The sequence below is a fragment of the Rhinopithecus bieti genome, unplaced genomic scaffold, assembly GCF_001698545.2.
Source record: "Rhinopithecus bieti isolate Rb0 unplaced genomic scaffold, ASM169854v2 scaffold_3947, whole genome shotgun sequence".
Lineage (NCBI taxonomy): Eukaryota > Metazoa > Chordata > Mammalia > Primates > Cercopithecidae > Rhinopithecus > Rhinopithecus bieti.
The window spans coordinates 397,153-419,035 of NW_016804220.1; the positions used below are offsets into that span (position 1 = coordinate 397,153).

At 42.4% G+C, this 21,883-nt stretch overlaps 1 protein-coding gene across 4 annotated transcripts in view; it reads right to left on the reverse strand.

The window, feature by feature from the left end:
* ZNF713 (zinc finger protein 713) overlaps nucleotides 1-15,345 on the reverse strand; it is a 34,505-nt gene extending 19,160 nt beyond the window's left edge. The window contains exons 1-3 of one of the 4 annotated variants that reach the window (XM_017867323.1): nucleotides 15,153-15,345; nucleotides 9,591-10,041; nucleotides 8,956-9,012 (exon numbers count right to left, since the gene is read on the reverse strand). In XM_017867323.1, coding sequence (XP_017722812.1) covers nucleotides 8,956-9,003 — 48 coding nt within the window. In that variant the 5' untranslated portion in view covers nucleotides 9,004-9,012; nucleotides 9,591-10,041; nucleotides 15,153-15,345. Of the gene's footprint in view, nucleotides 1-3,420; nucleotides 3,525-8,955; nucleotides 9,043-9,590; nucleotides 10,042-15,152 lie in introns of those variants that run through there. The other 3 variants (XM_017867322.1, XM_017867324.1, XM_017867321.1) reach the window with 3 other exon arrangements.
* Between the last annotated feature and the right edge of the window lie 6,538 nt (nucleotides 15,346-21,883).

Sequence of the window (21,883 nt, forward strand, 5' to 3'; positions counted from 1 at the left end):
GACTCCGTCTCAAAAATAAACAAACAAAAAGACTTGAAAGTCAAAATTACTCCTTGATCTGTGGGCTGCAGAATGGTTGGTGTGTTAGTGGGCATGAAAACAGCATTAGTCTTCTTGTACATCTCCAGTAGAGCTCCTGGGTAACCAGGTGCATTGTCAATGAGCAGTAATTTTTAAAGGGATTTTTTTTTTTTTTTCCTGAGCAGTGGTTCTTAACGGTGGGTTTAAAATATTCAGTAAACCATGCAGTAAACAGATTTGCTGTCATGCAGGCTTTGTTGATCCATTTCTAGCACACAGGCAAAGTAGACTTAGCATAATTCTTAAGGAACCTAGGATTTTTAGAATAGTATGAACATTGGCTCCATCTTAAAGTCACCAGGTGCATTATCCCTTAACAAGAGTCAGCCTGTCTTTTGAAGCCATGCATTGACTTCTCCTTCTAGCTATTAAAATCCTAGATTGGGCTGGGCACGGTGGCTCATGCCTGTAATCCCAGCACTATGGGAGGCACAGGCAGGAGGATCACTTGAGGTCAGGAGTTCGAGACCAACCTAGCCAACACAGTGAAACCCCGTCTCTACTGATAAATAAAAGGAATGAATAAATAAATAAAGTCCTAGATGGCATCTTCTTCCAATATAGGGCTATTTCATCTGCACTGAAACTCTGTTGTTTAGTATAGCCACCTTCATCAGTGATCCTAGCTAGGTCTTCTGGATAACTTGCCGCAGCTACTATATCAGCACTTGCTGCTTCACTTAGCACTTTTATGTTACTGAGACAGCTTCTTTCCTTAAACCTCTTATAGCTTCCAACTTTTCTTCTGCAGCTTCCTCACCTCTTTCAGCCTTCAGAGAATTGAAGAGAGGTAGGGCCTTGTTCTGGATTAGGCTTTGGCTTAAGGGAATGTTGTGGCTGGTTTGATCTTCTATCCAATCCATTAAAACCTTCTCCATATCTGCAACACAGCTGTTTTGCTTTCTTATCATTCGCGTGTTCACTGGAGTAGCAATTTTAATTTTTTTCAATAGCTTTTCCTTTGTACACATGACTTGGCTGTTTGGCCCAAGAGGTCAAGCTTTTGGCCTATTTCAAATACATTTGACATGGTCTTCTCATTAATCTTAATCATTTTCAGCTTTTGACTGTCATTCCAACAATGTCCAAAGCATCTTCACCAGGAGTAGATTCCATCTCAAGAAACCACTTTCGGCCGGGCGCGGTGGCTCAAGCCTGTAATCCCAGCACTTTGGGAGGCCGAGACGGGGCGGATCACAAGGTCAGGAGATCGAGACCATCCTGGCTAACATGGTGAAACCCCGTCTCTACTAAAAAATACAAAAAACTAGCCGGGCGAGGTGGTGGGCGCCTATAGTCCCAGCTACTTGGGAGGCTGAGGCAGGAGAATGGCGTAAACCCGGGAGGCAGAGCTTGCAGTGAGCGAAGATCCAGCCACTGCACTCCAGCCTGGGTGACAGAGCAAGACTCCGTCTCAAAAAAAAAAAAAAAAAAGAAACCACTTTCTTTGCTCATCCATAACTGGCAAAAAATCCCTGGTTCCTTTTAGTGAAGAATGTGATTCTTCCTTTCACTTGAATGCTCAGAGGCTACTGTAGGGTTATTACTTGGCCTAATTTCAATATTGCTGTGTCTCAGGGAATAGGGAAGCTGGGGGAGAGGGAGATGGAGGAACAGACGGATGGTGGAGCAGTCAGAACACACAACATTTATCAATTAAGGTTGCTGTTTTATATGAGTACTGTTCATAGCATGTGTCCCCGTGTAACAAACTTGCACCTTCTGTACACATACCCCAGAACTTAAAGTATAATTAACTATAATTAAAAAATAATAATAATACACTTGAGGAGAGAACACACAGAAGGATCTTCTGGGATACTGGTAATGTTCTGTTTCTTGATCTGGATGAAGATTGCACGGATGAATTCACTTGGTGATAATTGAGTTTTTAACACATAGTATGTGTATTTTTGTATGTTCCTTTACTTCAATAAAAGTGTAAAATTTTTTTAAAAAATTGGCCAGGCATGGTGGCACAGACCTATAGTCCCTCCTACTTGGGAGGCTGTGGCAGGAGAATTGCTTGAACTCAGGAGGTGGAGATTGTAGTGAGCCAAGATCGAGCCACTGCACTCTAGCCTGCGCAACAGAGCAAGATTCCATCTCAAAAAAACAAAACAGAACAAAACAAAACAAAAACCAAACTGGAGTGTTTACCAATTTATAATCCAGCTACACTACAATACAAATACCACACCCATAAATCTCTTTGAGATCAGCCATTCTCTCCTTTGGGTTCCCTGTGAGACTGCAGTGGCACGTCACCTTAACCATTCTTAGAAACCTTGTGTTTAAGAGAGGACAGGTCCTCTGAGGCACTGCCCTGGATCCTTCTGAAGTTGTGACACAGGGTGTTATAGTCCACCCTGGATTAGATCTTTGGTGTGAATCCCTTTCTGAATTTGGTTATTATTTGCTGCTTGGACAGATGTGAATGAGAAAGTTTTCTTTCCAAACTCAGAAGTTCATTGTTCACTTATATTTACCAGTTCTTCATTGAGTTTATCTTTTTTCCTCACATTTTACTTCAGGCAGCCAGAAACTGCCAGTTGGCACTTTCAATCTTCTACTTGAGAATCTCCTTAGTAGATCATTGAGTTCATTAACTATATTCTCTATTTTCCTTTTTTTTTTTTTTTGAGGCAGAGTTTCTGTCACCCAGGCTGGAGTGCAGTGGTGCAATCTTGGCTCACTGCAACCTCTGCCTCCCAGGTTCAGGTGATTCTCCTGTCTCAGCTTCCCGAGTAGCTGGGCTTACAGGTGCAAGCCACCATGCCCGGCTAATTTTTGTATTTTTAGTAGAGACGGGGTTTCACGGTGTCGGCCAGGCTAGTCTCAAACTCCCGACCTCAAGCGATCCACCCGCCTTAGCCTCCCAAAGTGCTGGGATGACAGGTGTGAGCCACCGTGCCTGGCCTCTGTTTTCCTTGTTACGGAAGGTAACAATGTTATCCAACGTTTCTTCTTTGAGGGTCTTCTATCCTCCAGCTTCTAATAACATTCTCCTTACTATCCTTTGAGTTTTGACAAAGGCCCTTCGGGCTTCCATTAACTCTCCTTGAGGCCCTTTATGATTCCACTCGTTTTTTACCTTCTGCCCAGTGCTCAGTTCCAAAGCTAGTGCCCTATGGTTTAGGTTTTTGTTTTTGCAGCACTCCACTTTCAGGTACTAAAATCCCTAATAATTATCTTGCTGCATACCAAACCATCCGAAAACTTGGGGGATTAAAATAGCAAGTATCATTTACTTTACTCATAAATCTGCAATTTGGGCAGGACCAGGTGGGAAGGTTTGACTGGGGACTGGAGGATTCACTTTCAAGATGGCTTACTCACAAGGCTGGCAAATTGGTGCTGGCTTTCAGCTGGGAGCTCAGCTAGGGCTGTAGGCCTTGGCTTCTCTCCATATGGGCTTCTCCATGGGCTGTCCGGGTTTCCTCCTAACAAGGTGGCCAGGTTTAGAGTAAACATCCCAACAGAATGAGGTAGAAGTCTTACTGCCATTTATGATCTGCCTTGAAAGTCACAAACCTTTGCATCTTCCAGTCATAGCCTTGCTGAGATCCAATGGAGGGCACACAGACCTCCATATCTATAATGGGATGAGTGTCAAAGTCACTTGCAAAGAAAGCATTTGGGATGGGAGGTATTTTGGCCATTTTTCTGAAAATGCAATCGGTCACATTCACACCAGCAGTGTAAGAGTGTCTGTTTCCCCACAGCTTTGCTAACAGAATATGTTACACTTGCGGAAAATATGAAACTCATGACAAATATCAAGCCTGACGATAAAATATCCAGCTTTCTCTAGTTTTAATACAAATTTCCTCTTGTTTTCAGTACAGATGAACACTTTTCCAGTGTTTAAGATCCATTTGAACTTTATTTGCTGTGAACTGTCTTTTTACAAAATTTTTTCTTTTTTTTTTTGAGACAGGGTCTCACTGTCACCCAGGCTGGAGTGCAGCGGTACAAACACGACTCACTGCAACCTTCACCTCCTGGGTTCAAGTATCTTCTGACCTCAGCCTACTGTGTAGCTGAGACTACAGGCACACACCACCACTAGTCCCCAGCTAATTTTTGTATTTTTGGTAGAGATGAAGTTTCACCATGTTGGTCAGACTTGTCTCAAACTCCTGACCTCAAGTGATCAGCCCACCTCAGCCTTCCAAAGTGCTGGGATTACAGGCATGAGCCACTGTCCCTGGCCTTTTGTACCCTTTTCTGTTGGATTCCTAATCTCTTGCTGATTTAGAGAAGTATTTTACATGTTAGAAAGATTAGACCACTGTGATTTGAGTGGCAAAATATTTTTTTCTATTTGACACGTGTTTTTACTTTGCTTATAGTTTTTAAATTTTTTTCCATGCAGATGCTTTTTTTTTTTAAGACGGAGTCTCACTCTGTCACCCAGGCTGGAGTGCAGTGGTGTGATCTCGGCTCACTGCAAGCTCCGCCTCCCGGGTTCACGCCATTCTCCTGCCTCAGCCTCCCAAGTAGCTGGGACTACAGGCGCCTGCCACCACGCATGGCTATTTTTTGTATTTTTAGTAGAGAAGGAGTTTCACTGTGTTAGCCAGGATGGTCTTGATCTCCTGACCTTGTGATCCGTCCGCCTCGGGCTCCCAAAGTGCTGGGATTACAGACATGAGCCATCGCACCCGGCCACTTTTGGTGTTTTTAATTATGGCTTCTGGATTCTCAGTTGTAATTAGAAAGTTTTTCTTTGGTGAAAGTTATAAAGGAATTCTCCCATTTTTTTCTTGCATAACTTTTGTGGTTTCATTTTCATATTTAAATCTTTGATCCATTTGAAGACTATTCTGATGTAAAGTATGAGGTAGAGATCCAACTTTATCTTTTTCAAAATGTTTCCCCAGAAATCCCAACATCAATTATTGAACAAAGCAGCTTTTTATCATTGGTTTGAGATGTTACCTTTATCATATGCTAAATTCCCCATGTGTTTAATGAATGGTTATTCAGTGCTTCCTATATATATGCCAGGCATGGTGCTTGGGATGTACCAGTGAACAAAAGAGACAAAAACTCCCTGCCTTTATGAAGCTTATATTCTAGAAAAGAAAGTAGACAACAAACAGCATAACTGGGTAAATTATATAGTATGTCAGAAGATAAAAGTAAAGTAGGGTAACGGTTTGAGAATGTGGGTATGGGGCAGTTACAAATTTAAATAGGGTGGTCAGGAAAGATGGCACTGCAGAGGTGACATTTGAGAAAGAAGCTTGACAGGTTAACAGTGCAAAGGCCCCAGGGCCAAGTTTAAGGAAGAAGAATGAGGCCAGGATGGCCAAAATGGAGTAAGGGGAAGAAAAGTAAATAATGAAATTCGACAGGTAACAGGGCCAGATTCTACAGGACTGTTTAGGCCATCATAAGGACTTTGGGTTTTACTCTGAGTGAAATGGGAGCCATGTGCTTTAAGCAGAGGAATGACATGATCTGATTTACCATTACCAATAGTGCCATTTCCTGGGTTCCATTCTTAGAAGTCATCTTTTTTCTTCCTTTGTTTTTACCCCTTAGCTAACCTCTGCTGTTTCTAAAGGAAAGCACTCAAATCTCCCTCCTTTCCTCCAATGACTATACTATTTTCTATCATTGAGAATGCTACAGTAGCTTAACTGGTTTTTCCCCTTTCAACTTCTGCCTCTCACAAATTCAGTTAAGATATATAGCACCAGGATGATTTTTAATGTAGAACTGGATTGCTTATTATGTTATCTTTCTGCTTAAATTCCCCCAAAGGCTTTCCAGTGCACTCAGAGTAAAAGTCAGATCTGTTTTCATGGCCACAGGCTTTGTGTATTTAATCCCTGCTCACTTCTCCAAGCTCACTTCAAGTCATTCTCTCCCTCCTTCCACGCCAACCACAGTGGCCTTCTTTTAATTTCTCAAATATACCCATGTTTTTTGCAGGTGATTTTTAGCATATGTCCAAAATGCTCTTTTCCACTTACTTTTTGTAGGTTCTACGTATCTTTTCTTTCTCATGTTAAATTTCACGTCCCCACAGTTTTTCCCTGATTCCCTAATGTGTATTCATAGCACCTTGTTTTCATTTTATTTAAAAAACATCTCTTTTGCAATTTATTAGTATAGTTGCTAAATGTCTTTCAATAAGCTCCGTGGGTTTGGGGTCAGGTCTCTTTTTCTCAGTGATGTCTACCTGCCAAAAGCGTAATTTTGTCACATATGAAATAACCAGTAGACCATAAGAACAAAAAAGGAAAAGAAACAAAATTTCTGTTACATACTAGCTGCTCAAAAAATATTCATTGAATGAATCATCTTCCTTCTAAACATATTAAATGGTTCCAGAAAATTAAAACTAACTCCTTGGGCTAGAATATGGAAAAGCAGACATACCATCTTAGTTCTAAATGTCTTTCTATTCCTGTCTTTGGGGAGTCTTACAGTTAATTAAGAATAAACCAAATGGGCCAAGTGCGGTGGCTCATGCCTGTAATCCCAATACTTTGGGAGGCTGAGGTGGGTGGACCAGCCTGGTCAACATGGCGAAATCCCCTCTCTACTAAAATACAAAAATTAGCTGGGCGTGGTGGCGTGTGCCTATAATCCCAGCTACTTGGGAGGCTGAGGCAGGAGAATCACTTGAACCTGGGAGGCAGAGGTTGCAGTGAGCCAATATTGTGCCACTGCACCCCAGCCTCGGTGACACAGTAAGTCTCTGTCTCAAAAAAAAAAAAAAAAAAAGAATAAACCAAATGAATCTATCCCTTGAAACCCAAAGACCCCAAAGCACTAATATACACCAAATAAAAGCTCAGCTCTAGCTGGCAGTCTCCTTATTGTCCCTGCTCTCGCTCAAGTTTTATTTCCTGTCTGCAGTGGTACCCCATTTTCTCTAATCTTCAAACCCTACCTGCTGGTATTGGCACAAATTCAAACTCCGCCTTTTTCATGAAGTCTTCCCTCATCCCTACAGTCTCAGACTTCTCCCTTCTCCCAGCACCTGTTGTATTTGTTTTCTTTTGCATTCACAGCAGCATCCAACATCATGCATTTCTGAGTATTAGTTGTATGATGTGGGTTTTAACAAGCCCCGCCATGCTGCGTGTGGCGGCTCACACCTGCAATTCCAGCACTTCGGCAGGGAGAGGTATGAGGATGGCTTGAGCCCAGGAGTTTAAGAGCAGCTTGGGCAACATAGTGAAAGCTTGTCTCTACAAAAAACAAAAAACAAACCAAAAAAATCCCCTTCAATGAGTTTATTGGCTACATAAGAATAATGGTATCACACATTATTGGAATGATAGAAATCCTATCTGAAGCAACTGAGACTGGTATCTGATGTGTTAATTTAAAAAGATGGCTAAATTAGCAATCCATAAAATAGATCTTAAACATTTTATTTTAATTTAAAACATATAAATGTGCATTCATTTTCTCAAAATCTTTGGAAATAAAACTAAGCCTTTTTTTTTTTTTTTTTTTTTTTTTTTTTTTTTTTGAGATGTAGTCTTGCTCTGTTGCCCAGGCTGGAGTGCAGTGGCATGATCTCAGCTCACTGCAACCTCTGGCTCCCGGGTTCAAGCGGTTCTCCTGCCTCAGCCTCCCGAGTAGCTGGGACGGCAGGCACTCACCACCATGCCTGGCTAATTTTTGTATTTTTAGTAGAGATGGGGTTTCACCATATTAGGCTGGTCTTGGAACTCCTGACCTTGTGATCTGCCTGCCGCGGGCTCCCAAAGTGCTGAGATTACAGGCATGAGCCACTGCACTCAGTCAGCTAAGCCTTTTCTATGCGTGATTTTAAAGACTGGGTACTCATATCTATAAAGAAACAGTTTGTTTCATGAAGTTGGAATAAGCAACTGACACATGGGAAATGATACTTGTGGAGGAATCCTGAGAGTTTTATGATTTTTCTTCAGTGATGTAGTATTGCTAACACCTAATTTGAAAGCAATTTTTCAAAAGTGACAGCATTTATCAATTCCTTCCAAAGCATTAGACTAATTTTCATAGAAACAATTCTTGTTGCACTCATACTCATCAGTTTACATAATACCCAATCAGATTATAGAATCATAACAGATTTAGGCCGGGCGTGGTGGCTCACGCCTGTAACCCCAGCTCTTTGGGAGGCTGAGGTGGGTGGATAACGAGGTCAGGAGATCGAGACCATCCTGGCTAACTCAGTGAAAGCCCGTCTCTACTAAAAATACAAAAAATTAGCCGGGTGTAGCGGCGGGCGCCTGTAGTCCCAGCTACTTGGGAGGCTGAGGCAGGAGAATCATTTAAACTCAGGAGGCGGAGGTTGCAGTGAGCCAAGATCACACCACTGCACTCTAGCCTGGGCAACAGAGTGAGACTTCGTCTCAAAAAAAAAAAAAAAAAAAAGGAATCATAACAGACTTAAACAGGTTTTGGAAGGGTTACAACAGAGGCTTGAGAAACATTAATTTGTGATTGATGTTACCCTCAGGCATACTTATTAATCCCATTAGCTCCAAGCAGTCCTAGGGGCCTGGGCATCAGTCACTGTGTTTACAGAGAGAATGCAAGCATTGTTTAAATTTTAGTGAGCTATTTAACGATGATTAAAAGACAGTCCATTGTTTTCTTTTGTTTTCTTCACAACGTCCAGCACAGGCACGAATCCATGAAATTGAGTCTGGTGAAAATGCTGGAAGGAGGGAAGAGCTAGAAAGAGCTACACAGGTGAATGGAAAACGTGCTGTGGAGAGTGTATCATCTGTCACATGAATCTCCCGGGCTCTGGATTTTTGGGACGCAGTACTTCTGAGAAGTGAAAAAGTAAAAGTGCCCACATTCTGAGAACTGCAATGGCATTTCAGAGGAGAGGAAAACCGAACTTACCTGGGATCTCACCATCTGTGAGCCATCATTCATTTCTTTCTCCTCCATGTTCCCCTCCTGAGAAAAAACAGCATTCTGAGAAGGCATAACCAAGAAAAAAAAGAAGCATCTTGTTAATACATGACATGAAGGCTAAATTTAATCCTGGAGATTCTGCTTTGTGTAGGTATGGCAGACAGTACTGAGAAGCCCTCTAAGACATAAGCCTAAAGGCTGTGACGTCTCTACTTCTCTATGACATTGGGGAATTCAATGCAGAACTGTCTCTCTTCTGGGGTGCAACTCCTTGTGTTGTGGCATAGGGGAGCTCAGGGGCTTTCAGCCCTGGCTAAATACTGGTGGCAACTTGAAAAGAAGCCCTACACTCAGAGATATGGATTTAATTGATCTAGGGTGGGTCTGAGCAACAGCATTTTAAATTGTAAAGTCTCCAAGTGACTCTAAGTGTATATGAGAACTAGTAGGATGAGGCGATGGAGAGGTCATGGGTGAGGGCCCATTCTTACTCTTTACCCCCACAAGGAATGAATTCACCCCAAAGCGAACACTCCAGAGATCTGCCTCTCCTCTCCCCTAAGGTGGTCCTTCCAATATACAAAGGAGACGTCACTATTCTCATTTTTCCACGTGTTTACCTTCCTTTTTGAGTCTCTGGATTCAGTCTTCCACTGGGATTACACCTCTCTGCAGTTCTTAGTTGTAAAGTTGCCAAAGCTCTGCTATCTTCTACATGACAGTCAGGAGACGCACCAGGACCAGTAGCTTCAGCAGCTGGGGCTGCTCTTGAAAGTTGATTTCCAGTACCTTATGGGGAACAGCCACTCCCTGGTACTAAAGGTGCCCCATCTCTGATGAGAGCCTCAGGAGCCAATGGATAGGCACAAGAATGATTTCTGCTTCCAGGGGTGGCCACTCTCAGAATCTTGCCTTGTTTATGCCGAGTTGAGATGTAGGGGCTCTTGAAGGTTGTTATTACCGTTTTTTCCCCTCCCTAAAGGCATCACTTCCTCATGTACAGACTTCACTATGGTATTCAAATCTGTATCCTGGCAGGGATCTTGCAAGATAGAATTTTGGGTTGAAGACCTGTAATGAGATGCACCAGGGTCAGCAGAAGAAATCCAGCAGTCTCACCACCTAGGGGCTTACACAGTCTGTAAAGAGACATACAAACTATTCTTCACACAGACAGAGCACAGTTAGGTGTGGCATTTTCTTTAATCAAAAAGCACTTTTAGAATTTCTCAGATTCACACATTACAAAAGGCAGAGATGTGTACATGTGTCAATGACAACAAATTCAGCCTCAGTCCTTTTTGCTAACCTTTTCCAGAACAGAGAACACATGCTCCCTGCCTTGAAAAACAGTGACTGTTTTCTTTAGAAAGATGGAAAATCATGTGTTTCAACAACAGAGTAAGATTGTATTATTATTTGCTAACAATCATGAAGGAATCATTCTTTTTCTGTTCGCAAAGGTTGACCTGAGAAATCTATTTTAAAATGTTGAATGATGGAAATAAAGAAAGAAGCCATTCTGAGGAGCAATGTTTTAAAAGAGAAAACTGCAGTTCCAGTGAAATGGTCCTGTGAGATGAGAGAGCCATTCATGGCCCAAGCATGGCAGGAATCTAACATTTCAAAACCCCTTCATTAAGAGGCAGACCTTTCAGGAGTGATTTAAAAGCACTTTAAGAAATAGGTTCTTCATTCCCCAAGCATAAGCTTGGAAGAAGCCCCACAGTCAGGAGAAGCAGACGGGTTTTCCCCCAAGATGGGCGACTAGAGATGGCAGAGCCAGTTGTCTGTAGAAAGAACCAAAGTTACAGGTGAGAATGACTGTGGCTGGAGGGGAAGGCCGAGGGAAGAGTGCTGGAACCTGTCAGAGAACCCACGGGTAGAATCTGGGGCACAGTGGAGCCAGGCGTGGTGGCTCATGCCTGTAATCCCAGCACTTTGGGAGGCCGAGGCAGGCAGATCACGTGAGGCCAGGAGTTTGAGACCAGCTAGGGCAACATGATGAAGCCCTGTCTCTACAAAAAATACAAAAATTAGCTGGGTGTGGTGGTTTGCACCTGTAGTCCCAGCTACTTGGGAGGCTGAGGTGGGAGGATCGCTTGAGCCTGTGAGGCAGAGGTTGCAGTGAACCAAGATCATGCCACTGTACTGAAGCCTGGGCGACAGAGTAAGACCCTGTCTTAAAAAACAAAAACAAAACTGAAAAACCCTCAACAAACCAGGCATCAAAGGAACATACCTCAAAATAATAAAAGCCATATATGACAAACCCACAGCCAACATCATATTGAATGGGGAAAAGTTGAAAGCATTCCCCTAAGAACTGGAACAAGACAAGGATGCACATTCTCACCACTCCTATTCAACATAGTAATGGAAGTCCTGGCCACAGCTATCAGGCAAGAGAAAGAAATAAAGGACATTCACACTGGAAAAGAGTAAGTTAAATGATCTCTGTTTGCTGATGACATGATCTTATACCTAGAAAACCCTAGAGATTTGATAAATGACTTCAGTAGAAGTTTCAAGATACAAATGAGTGTACAGTGGCTCATGCCTATAATCCCAGCATTTTGGGAGGCTGAAGTGGGAGGATAGCTTGAGCCTGGGAGTTCAAGACCAGCTTGGGCAACATGACGACACCCTGTCTCTGTTTAAAAAAATACATACACATATATACACACATACATATATATATTTGAAAAATAAGAAAAAAATTAATGTAAAAAAATCAGTAATATTTCAATATACTTATAACGTTCAAGCTGAGAACCAAACCAAGAAGGCAATCCCATTTACAATAGCCACACAAAATTACCTAGGAATACATTTAACCAAAGATGTGAAAGATCTCTATAAGGAGAATTACAAAACACTGATGAAAGAAATGGTAGATGACACAAACAAATGAAAAAACATTCTATGCTCATGGATTTGAAGAATCAATATCATTAAAACGGCCACACTGTTCAAAGCAATCTACAGATTCAACACAATTCCTATCGAATTACCGATGTCATTTTTCACAGAATTAGAAAAAACAATCCTAAAATTCATAGGGAACCAAAAAAGAACCTGAATAATCAAAGCAATCGTAAGCAAAAAGAACAAAGTTAGAGGCATCACATTATGTGACTTCAAATTATACTACAAGGCTACAGTAAACAAAGCAGCACGGTACTGGTACAAAAATTGACACACAGATCAAGAGAAAAGAATAGATAAACCATAAGTAAAGCCACGTACCTACAATCAACTGGTCTTTGACAAAGTTAACAAAAATATACATGGGGAAAGGACATCCTATTCAATAAATGGTGCGGGAAAACTCGGATATCCACATGTAGAAGAATGATACTGGATCCCTATCTTTTTTTTTTTTTTTTTTTTCCTAAGACGGAGTCTTGCTCTGTTGACCAGGCTGAAGTGCAGTGGCGTGATCTCGGCTCACTGCAACCTCCGACTCCCTGGTTCAAGCGATTTATCCTGCCTCAGCCTCCCGAGTAACTGGGATTACAGGCACATGCCACCATGCCCAGCTAATTTTTTGTATTTTTTAGTAGAGACAGGGTTTCACCATGTTGGCCAGGATGGTGTCAATCTCCTGACCTCGTGATCTACCCGCCTCAGCCTCCCAAAATGCTGGGATTACAGGCATGAGCCATCGCGCCAGCCAGGACCCCTATCTTTTACCATCTACAAAAATTAACTCAAGATGTATTACATTAAGACCTAAGCATAAGACCTGAAACTATAAGAAACCTGGAAGAAAACCTAGGAAAAACTCTTCTGGACATTGGCCCAGGCAAAGAATTTATGACTAAGACCTCAAAAGCAAATGCAACAAAAGCAAAGATAAAGAACTGGGACTTAAATTAAGAAGCTTCTGCACTGCAAAAGAAATTTTCAACACAATAAACAACAGGAGAAAACATTTGCAAACCATGCATCTGACAAAGGACTAATATCTAGAATCTATAAGAAACTCAACAAGAAAAAAAAAAACAATCGCATCAAAAAGTGGGACATACAAGCAGCCAACAAACATATGAGACAATGCTTAACATCACTCATCAACAGCGAAATGCAAATTCAAACCACAAGCAGATACCATCTCACACTAGTCAGAATGGCTATGATTAAAAAGTCAAAAAACAACAGATGTTGGCCGGGCATGGTGGCTCACGCCTGTAATCCTAGCACTTTGGGAGGCCAAGGCAGGTGGATCATGAGGTCAGGAGTTCGAGACCAGCCTGACCAACATGGTGAAACCCCGTCTCTACTAAAATACAAAATTAGCCAGGCATGGCGGCGCATGCCTGTAATCCCAGCTATTCAGGAGGCTGAGACAGGAGAATTGCTTGAACCCGGGAGATGGAGGTTGCAGTGAGCTGAGACTGCAATACTGTACTCCAGCCTTGACGACATAGAGAGACTCCATCTCAAAAAAAAAAAGGATGTTGGTGAGGATGGAGAGAAGTGGGAACATGTACACACTGCTGGTGGGAATGTAAATTAGTACAACCTCAATGAAAAACAGCACAGAGATTTCTCAAAGAACTAAAAATAGAATTACCATTCAACCCAGCAATCCCACTATTGGGTACCTATCCAAATATACATAAATTATTACATAAAAAAAGACACCTGTACTTGTATGTTTATCACAGCACCATTCACAACAGCAAAGTCATGGAATCAACCTCAGTGTCCATCAATGGATGATTCAATGAAGAAAATGTAATATATATACAACATGGAATACTAGGCAGTCATAAAAAATAATGAAATCATGCCTTTTGCAGCAACATGGATGGAGCTGGAGGCCGTTATCCTAGGTGAAATAACGCAGAAACACAAAATCAAAGACTGCACATTCTCACTTGTAAGTAGGAGCTAAACAACGGGTGCATGTGGACATACAGAGCGGAACAATAGACACTGGGGACTCCAAAAGGAGGGAGGATGGGACAGGGGTTACCGTTGAAAGATTACCTACCAGGTGCAATGTTCACTACTGGAATGATGCGTACATCAGAAACCCAGACCTCATCGCTATGCAACATGTCTATGTAACAAACCTGCACGTGGAATACCATACAGCCACAAAAAACAATGAAATCATATCTTCTGCAGAAACATGAATGAACTGACTTCAGGATGAAGCCCTTTAATGAACACAGGACAAAGAAAGTATCTGCAGTTTCCAGGGCCTAATATTTAAATACATGAAAGGCAGGCACAACTGGAAGGCAGTACACCTAGTTATTTAAAAATCAAAAATCTCACTTCTATATTTAATCCCCAGTCCCCAAAAAGAAGGAAACACCACAATACCAGGCTATGCAATGCATCCACAGTGCTCCTTGCTACAAACGCTTTCAAAAAGGCCAATGAAGTTTTACACTTTTCTCAGCAAAATGCCAACATAGGAAGCAAACAGGGAAAGAACATATTTAAAAGGGCTGGCTAAAAAAATTCCCAGAAACAGGATCTAAAAGAGAAAAAAAGTGGAGAAGATTTCCTTGCTCCAGAAAACGTGATAACCTAAATATAGGCTTTTAATTAAGCTGATTTCTGACCACAGAGCTCTAACATAAAAAGTCTTTCCAAATCTCTTAGCAGATTTCAGCCGGGACAAACCTAAAATAGGTCTCCTCTTCAGGTTGTCTGGTTCTAAAACCAGCTTTTCCCCCCTAATTGTGCATGCAAATGAATTACTTTACATTTCAAAGGACCCCGTTTTGGCTACTGCTGCTTATGACCACCGCGTGTTAGGTGGGTCCACTTTCCCAGATATTTACAAGAGGATGCCCCATAAGTGTCATACACAAACCCAGCTGGTGATGGTCACAAATGTAAAACCAAGTCCCAATCCCCAAAAATAAAACACAGCTGCAATCTTAAAAGCATGCTCTATAAAATGAGACCATAGGTGCCACACTGCCAATCCCTTACTCCAACCTCCTGTCCCGAGGCAGAGGCAGAAAAACTTTGACCCAAACTTTCTGCTGTGACAGAAGCAGAAAAAAAAGAAGGCAGTTCTCTGCAGATATCTTGACCTGAATCTCCTGTCCAAAGCCCTCACTCTTAAGGAAAAGGGAAGATTTGAAAAACAGCCCAAATAATGTCTACAACTTCACCCAAATAGTGGGAGGTCTGAATTCAGGAGAACTTACCAAAAATACCTGGTGGGACTGCTGAAGGCGGGGAGTTCATGCTGGTGCCAAGCGCCACTTTCAAAGAGAAACACCAGTGGTGGGTGAGAGTCACTCTCAATCCTGCCTCCTTACACCAGGTATGTTGACCTAAAAGGAAGAAGTTGAGGCAAAGTTAATCTAAGTAGACAGCTTATTTGGGCCAAGCTTGAGGACTTCAACTTGGGAGCACAGATTCAAGTTGCCATGAAAATACACTCTGATTAACAGCATTTATAAGTGGATGATTTTTTTTTTTTTTTTTTGAGACGGAGTCCCGCTCTGTCGCCCAGGCTGGAATGCAGTGAGATCTCGGCTCATTGCAACCTCTGCCTCCCAGGTTCAAGCGATTTTTCTGCCTCAGCCTCTTGAATAGCAGGGACTACAGGTATGCACCACCGCGCCTGGCTAATTTTTGTATTTTTAGTAGAGACGGGGTTTCATCATATTGGCCAGGATGGTCTTGAACTCCTGACCTGGTGATCCACCTGTCCCAGACTCCCAAAGTGCTGGGATTACAGGCATGAGCCACAGCGCCCGGCCCTAAGTGGATTTTTAAAGGAAAATAACGAGCAGTTCCTGAGTTGTTTACCAAAAATCTACATCAAAATCACATAAGGTATTGATTGGCTATACATTGTTTTTACATCATAAATTCCAGGAATGTGAAGATGATGGGTGAGTTTGGAACAAAATGACTCTAAACAAGTGCGCCCTGCATGGCTGCAGTGGGGCGATGTTCTGCACCCAGGGTGCAGAACAGCTCAGATTGATCCATTTTTCTTTTCAGTACAAACTGAAGAGGGCTCCAGAGATTATCTAATTGTAGTTTTCCCAAAGCGTGCTAAATTAGTATTTTATATCTGTTACATTGGTTCCAGAACTCCCATGGATACCAAAATCCATGCCTAAGGAATACCAGTGAAGCTCACTGCCTGTGCAGTAGTTCTGTCTGAGCTGTGGGTTAAACACACTTGCAGTGATTTTAAAATACACAGATGTAAATACATAGACGTCCAGGTTCCACCCAAGAGCTCTTAAGTCAGAATCTGCAGAGGTGAAATCTGCCATCTACATATTTTTTAAATGCCCCACAAGTGATTTTGATCCAAGCCAGAGTTCAGAACAACTACTGGAGCCTTTCATTTCCTTGACTTCCTCAACCTCAATGTTTTTCACTATCTTTCTACTTCAGTCACCCACTTCGGAGGTCACGCCCCTTCTGAAATCTTTCTTACCTTAGAAAGCACTAGACAGTGGGATCTAGACTGGATGGATAGGGAAGAAAGAAGACAAGAGTGGCTTAAAAGGAAAGAAATTAGGCTGGGCGTGGTGCCTCACACCTGTAATCCAGCACTTTGGGAAGATGAGATGGGCGGATCATTGAGGTCAGTTCAAGATCGGCCTGATGAACATGGTGAAACCCCGTCCCTACTAAAAGTATAAAAATTAGCCAGGTATGGTGGTGCATGCCTGTAATCCCAGCTACTCAGGAGGCTGAGGCACAAGAAATGCTTGAGCTGAGGGAGTGGAGATTGCAGTGAGCAGAGATCAAGCCACTGCACTCCAGCCTGGGTGACAGAGTGAGACCCTGTCTCAAAATAATAATAATTTAATCTCTCCAACATTAAAAACTCACTGGCCACACACACCTTTTGCAACTACCATCCTCTCTTTTTTTCAAGGTCACAACTCTTCAAAAAATTGTCAATACTTTCTCTACTTCCTCATCACCCATTTCTCAGTTCTCTATAATCTGGCTTTTGTTCTGCCCTCAGTACTCTGCTGAAACTGCTCTGGTTATGACCACCAAAAACCTTTATGTTGTTCATGCAATGGACCTCATTACTTCTTTCTTTCTCTCTCTTTCTCTCTCTTTCTCCCCTTCCTCCCTCCCTCTCTCTCTCTCTTTCTCTCTTTCTTTCTTTCTTTGAGTCTGGCTCTGTTGTCCTGCCTAGGGTGCAGTGGTGTGATCTTACCTCGCTGCAACCTCTGCCTCAACCTCTGCCTCCTGGACCCAAGCCATCCTCCCACTTCAGCCTCCCAAGTAGCTGGGACTACAGGTATATGCTACCACACCTGGCTAATTTTAGTAGAGGTGAGTTTTCATCATGTTGCCAAGGCTGGTCTCAAACTCCTTAGCTCAAGTGATCCACCCACCTCAGCCTGGTGCTGGGATTACAGGTGTGAGCCACCAGGCCTGGCCTGACCTCATTACTGCTTCCAAGACAGTATCTGATACTGGTGACTGGTGACTCTTGCTTTACTTTCACCGTCTCTCTCAGGGAGCTGTGATCTAATCTCTTTTCCTTTGCCTGCCTTTTCCGTGTTGCTGCTTCTTAGGTTTTCCCAAGATCTACTCTTGTTTCTCTGTAGTTGACTTACAGGGATCTTAAAAAGACAAAAACCTGATTGTATCAGTCCCACAACTTAAAATTATTCAGGGCATCCTGCCACTCTTAGGTTGGAGTAGAAAGCCATAAAGAATCCTATGACTGACTGCTTCCTGCTCTCTGCAGTCACTCTCCTGTTTGCTCGAGGCTTCATTCACACTGACCCGCTTTTAGGTGCTGAAACGTGCCATGCGCCCTCCCTCCACCCCCATGACAACATCTACTTCTTTTTCAGGTCTCAGGGAAGATTTTGACATCATAGACCAGGTGAGGTTGCTCATTTACATATTCCTTTTCCAGGTAGCATTTTTTTCCTCTCTCTTTTTTTTAGACACAGTCCAGCTCTGTTGCCCAGGCTAGTGTGCAGGGGTGCAATCTCAGCTCACTACAACCTCTGCCTCTAGGTTCAAACGATTCTCCTGCCTCAGCCTCCCGAGTAGCTGGGATTACAGGTGTGTGCCACACCTGGCTAATTTTTGTATTTTTAGCAGAGACAGGGTTTCACCATATTGGTCAGTCTGGTCTTGAACTCCTGACCTCAAGTGATTCTCCCGCCTTGGCCTCCCAAAGTGCTAGGATTACGGGTGTGAGCCACCACACCTGGCCATGGGTAGCATTTTTTTTTCATCGCTGTAATTATTTGTCTAATAACCCATCTTTATACCTCACCACTGTGTTTTGTTAATCCCCATGACGGTAGGAACCTGGTCTATCTGGTTAACTATTCTATTAATATTTTCAGTGTCCAGTGCCTGGCACATAAAAGGCACTTAATAAATATTTGCTACATTTGTAAATGAAAGGATTCTGGTGTTTCCTTTTCTTTTTTTAATTTTTTAAAAACTTTAAATTTTAAACCCATTTTAGACTTACAGGAAAGTTGCAAAATAGTGGAGTTCCTGTATACCACTCACTCTGCTTGTCCTAATGTTAACAGTTTACAAAACCACAGTATCATGTGCAAAACCAGGATATTAACACTGGAACTTTGTTTTTTTTTTGAGATGGAGTTTTGCTCTTGTTGTCCAGGCTGGAATGCAACAGCACGGTCTTGGCTCACTGTAATCTCCATCTCCCTGGTTCAAGAGATTCTCCTGCCTCAGCCTTCCAAGTAGCTGGGATTACAGGCACCCACCACCACACCTGGCTACGGGTACAACATTATTAACTGAAATTATTCACATTTCACTAACGTTCTTTCTCCACTAATGTTCTTTCTCTGATCTAGAATACACACGGCATTCAGTTTTATTTTTCCTTAGTTTCCTCCAATCTGTAATAGTTTCTTAGGCTGTCTTTCATGAGCTTGACACTTTAAAAGATTGAAAAGCATTTTAAGATGTTACATATATTTAAGAGATAGGGCAAAAATGGAGAGATATAGGTTATATGCCTGAGCATCAAGCCTGAGAGACCACCTCCCTGTTCAGGCCCAGGCTCTGGAGTTCATTCCCATCAATGCCATTTTGATTGTGTAGTAAGATGAAAATTTGTCTATAGTTGGGGTGACAAGAGAAATTCACACACTTATGTTTCAAATAGCAAGGTGATGAAGTAAATTATAACAGCATGACAATGCAGGAGCAAGTAACCAATAGATTAACATTACACTTTGTCTATTAAATGCTTCAGTGCCCTTGTATACTTACCAATGATTTAAATGGTTTAATAAACACCTAGTTTTACTACACTTTGTACTAGAATAATCTCAAAGATACAATATAATGTATTTTAGCAAAAGAGTAAAATCCTATCAGTTTTCTATTCCTTTTTATATATTGACATTCTTATTTTATTCTTATTTTTTTGAGATGAAGTCTCACTCTGTCACCCAGGCTAGAGTGCAGTGGTGCAACCTCAGCTCACTGCAACCTCTGCCTCCCAGGTTCGAGTGATTTTCCTGCCTCAGCCTCCTGAGCAGCTGGGATTACAGGCACACGTCACCAAGCCTGGCTAATTTTTGTATTTTTAGTAGAGACGAGGTTTTGCCATGTTGACCAGGCTGGTCTCGAACTCCTGACCTCAGGTGATCTGCCTGCCTTGGCCTCCCAAAGTGCTGGGATTGCAGGCATGAGCCACTGTGCTCAGTCATATTGACATTCGTAATTGTCATGTCAGTTGATGCAGCAAACTACATGTCATGTGTTAGTAAGTGATACAAAGGTTTGCTCTGTAGATAATAAGCTGCACCATGGCTGCAGTAAAATCATAATATGTGATCTGTTTAATGAAGGTTAAATCCCTTGTGTTCACTTAACTCAGGAGCAGCCAAATGTAAGAGGTAAATTGGGCAAGGGGTGGAGGGTTGGTGGGTGCAGAGCTTCCATGCCCTCTCTGGGCATGGCAACCTCCAGACCTGTATGTGTTCACCAATCTGGAAGTTCTCCAGACTCCTTTTTTTAGTGTTTCTATCGAGGCTGCATTATATAGTCAAGATTGATTAAACTACTGGACATTGGTAACTTTAATATTTTTTTAAATTTCTAATTGACAAATAGTAATTGTATATATTTATAGAGTACAATGTGATGCATTAATATATATTTACATTGTTGATGTGGTTTGGCTGTGTCCCCACCCAAATCTCATCTTGAATTCCCACATGTTGTGGGAGGGACCCAGTGGGAGGTAACTGAATCATGGGGGCAGGTCTTTTCCATACTGTTCTCATGATAGTGAATAAGTCTCATGAGATCTTATGGCTTTACAAGCTAGAGTTTCTCTGCATAAGCGCTCGCTCTCTCTCTCTCTCTCTCTCTCTCTCTCTCTCTGCCTGCTGCCATCCATGTAAAATGTGACTTGCTCCTCCTTGCCTTCCACCATGATTGTAAGTCCTCCCCAGTCACTTGGAACTGTAAATCCATTAAACCTCTTTCTTTTGTAAACTGCCCAGTCTTGGGTATGTCTTTATCAGCAGCGTGAAAACAGACTAATACACATTGTGGAACAGCCAATTATCATATCTGTCACCTCATATACTTTTCAATTATTTGTGGTGAAAACATTTAAAATCTACTCTTTTAGTAATTTTGAAATATACAATGCATTATCAGCCAGACGCAGTGGCTCAGGCCTGTAATCCCAGCACTTTGGGAGGCCGAGGTGGGCGGATCACTTGAGGTCAGGAGTTTGAGACCAGCCTGGGCAACATGTTGAAACCCCATCTCAAAGAGAAAAGAAAAGAAAGAAAAGAAAAGAAAAGAAAAGAAAAGAAAAGAAAAGAAAAGAAAAGAGAAAAGAAAACAATGCATTGTTATTTTATTATTTTAGTCATCATTCTGTGGCATAGATCACTAAAGCTTATCCCTTCTGTCTCACTGAAACTTTGTACCCTTTGGTCAACATCTCTCTAGCCCCCTACCACACAGCCCCAGATTCTAGTAACAACCATTCCACTCTATACAAGTTCAACATTCTTAGAGTCCACGTTTTTTTTTTTTGTTTGTTTGTTTGTTTTTTGAGGCGGAGTCTCGCTCTGTCGCCCGGACTGGAGTGCAGTGGCCGGATCTCAGCTCACTGCAAGCTCCGCCTCCCAGGTTTACGCCATTCTCCTGCCTCAGTCTCCCGAGTAGCTGGGACTACAGGCGCCCGCCACCTCGCCCGGCTAGTTTTGTATTTTAGTAGAGACGGGGTTTCACCGTGTTAGCCAGGATGGTCTTGATCTCCTGACCTCGTGATCCACCCGTCTCGGCCTCCCGAAGTGCTGGGATTACAGGCTTGAGCCACCGCGCCCGGCCTAGAGTCCACGTTTTAAGTAAGATCATGCAGTTTCTGTTTTTCTGTGCTTGGCTTATTTCACTTAATACAATGTCCTCTAGGTTCATCTATGTTGTCATGAATAATATAATTTCCCTCTTTTTGAAGGCTGAATAGTATTCCATTGTGTATATATACCACATTTTTTTTTTTTTTGAGACAGAGTCTCGCTCTGTTGCCCAGGCTGGAGTGCAGTGGTTCGATCTCGGCTCACTGCAACCTCCACCTCCCAGGTGCAAGCAATTCTCCTGCCTCAGCCTCCTGAGTAGCAGGGATTACTGACATGTGCTGCCATGCCCAGTTAATTTTTGTATTTTTAGTAAAGACGGGGTTTCACCATATTAGTCAGGTTGATCTCAAACTCCTGACCTCGTGATCCACCCACCTTGGCTTCCCAAAGTGCTTGGATTATAGGGCTAAGTCACCGTGCCTGGTGACCACATTTTTTTTTTTTTTTTTTTTTTTTTGACACGTCGTAGTCTCGCTCTGTTGCCCAGGCTGGAGTGCAGTGGCCGGATCTCAGCTCACTGCAAGCTCTGCCTCCCAGATTCACGCCATTCTCCT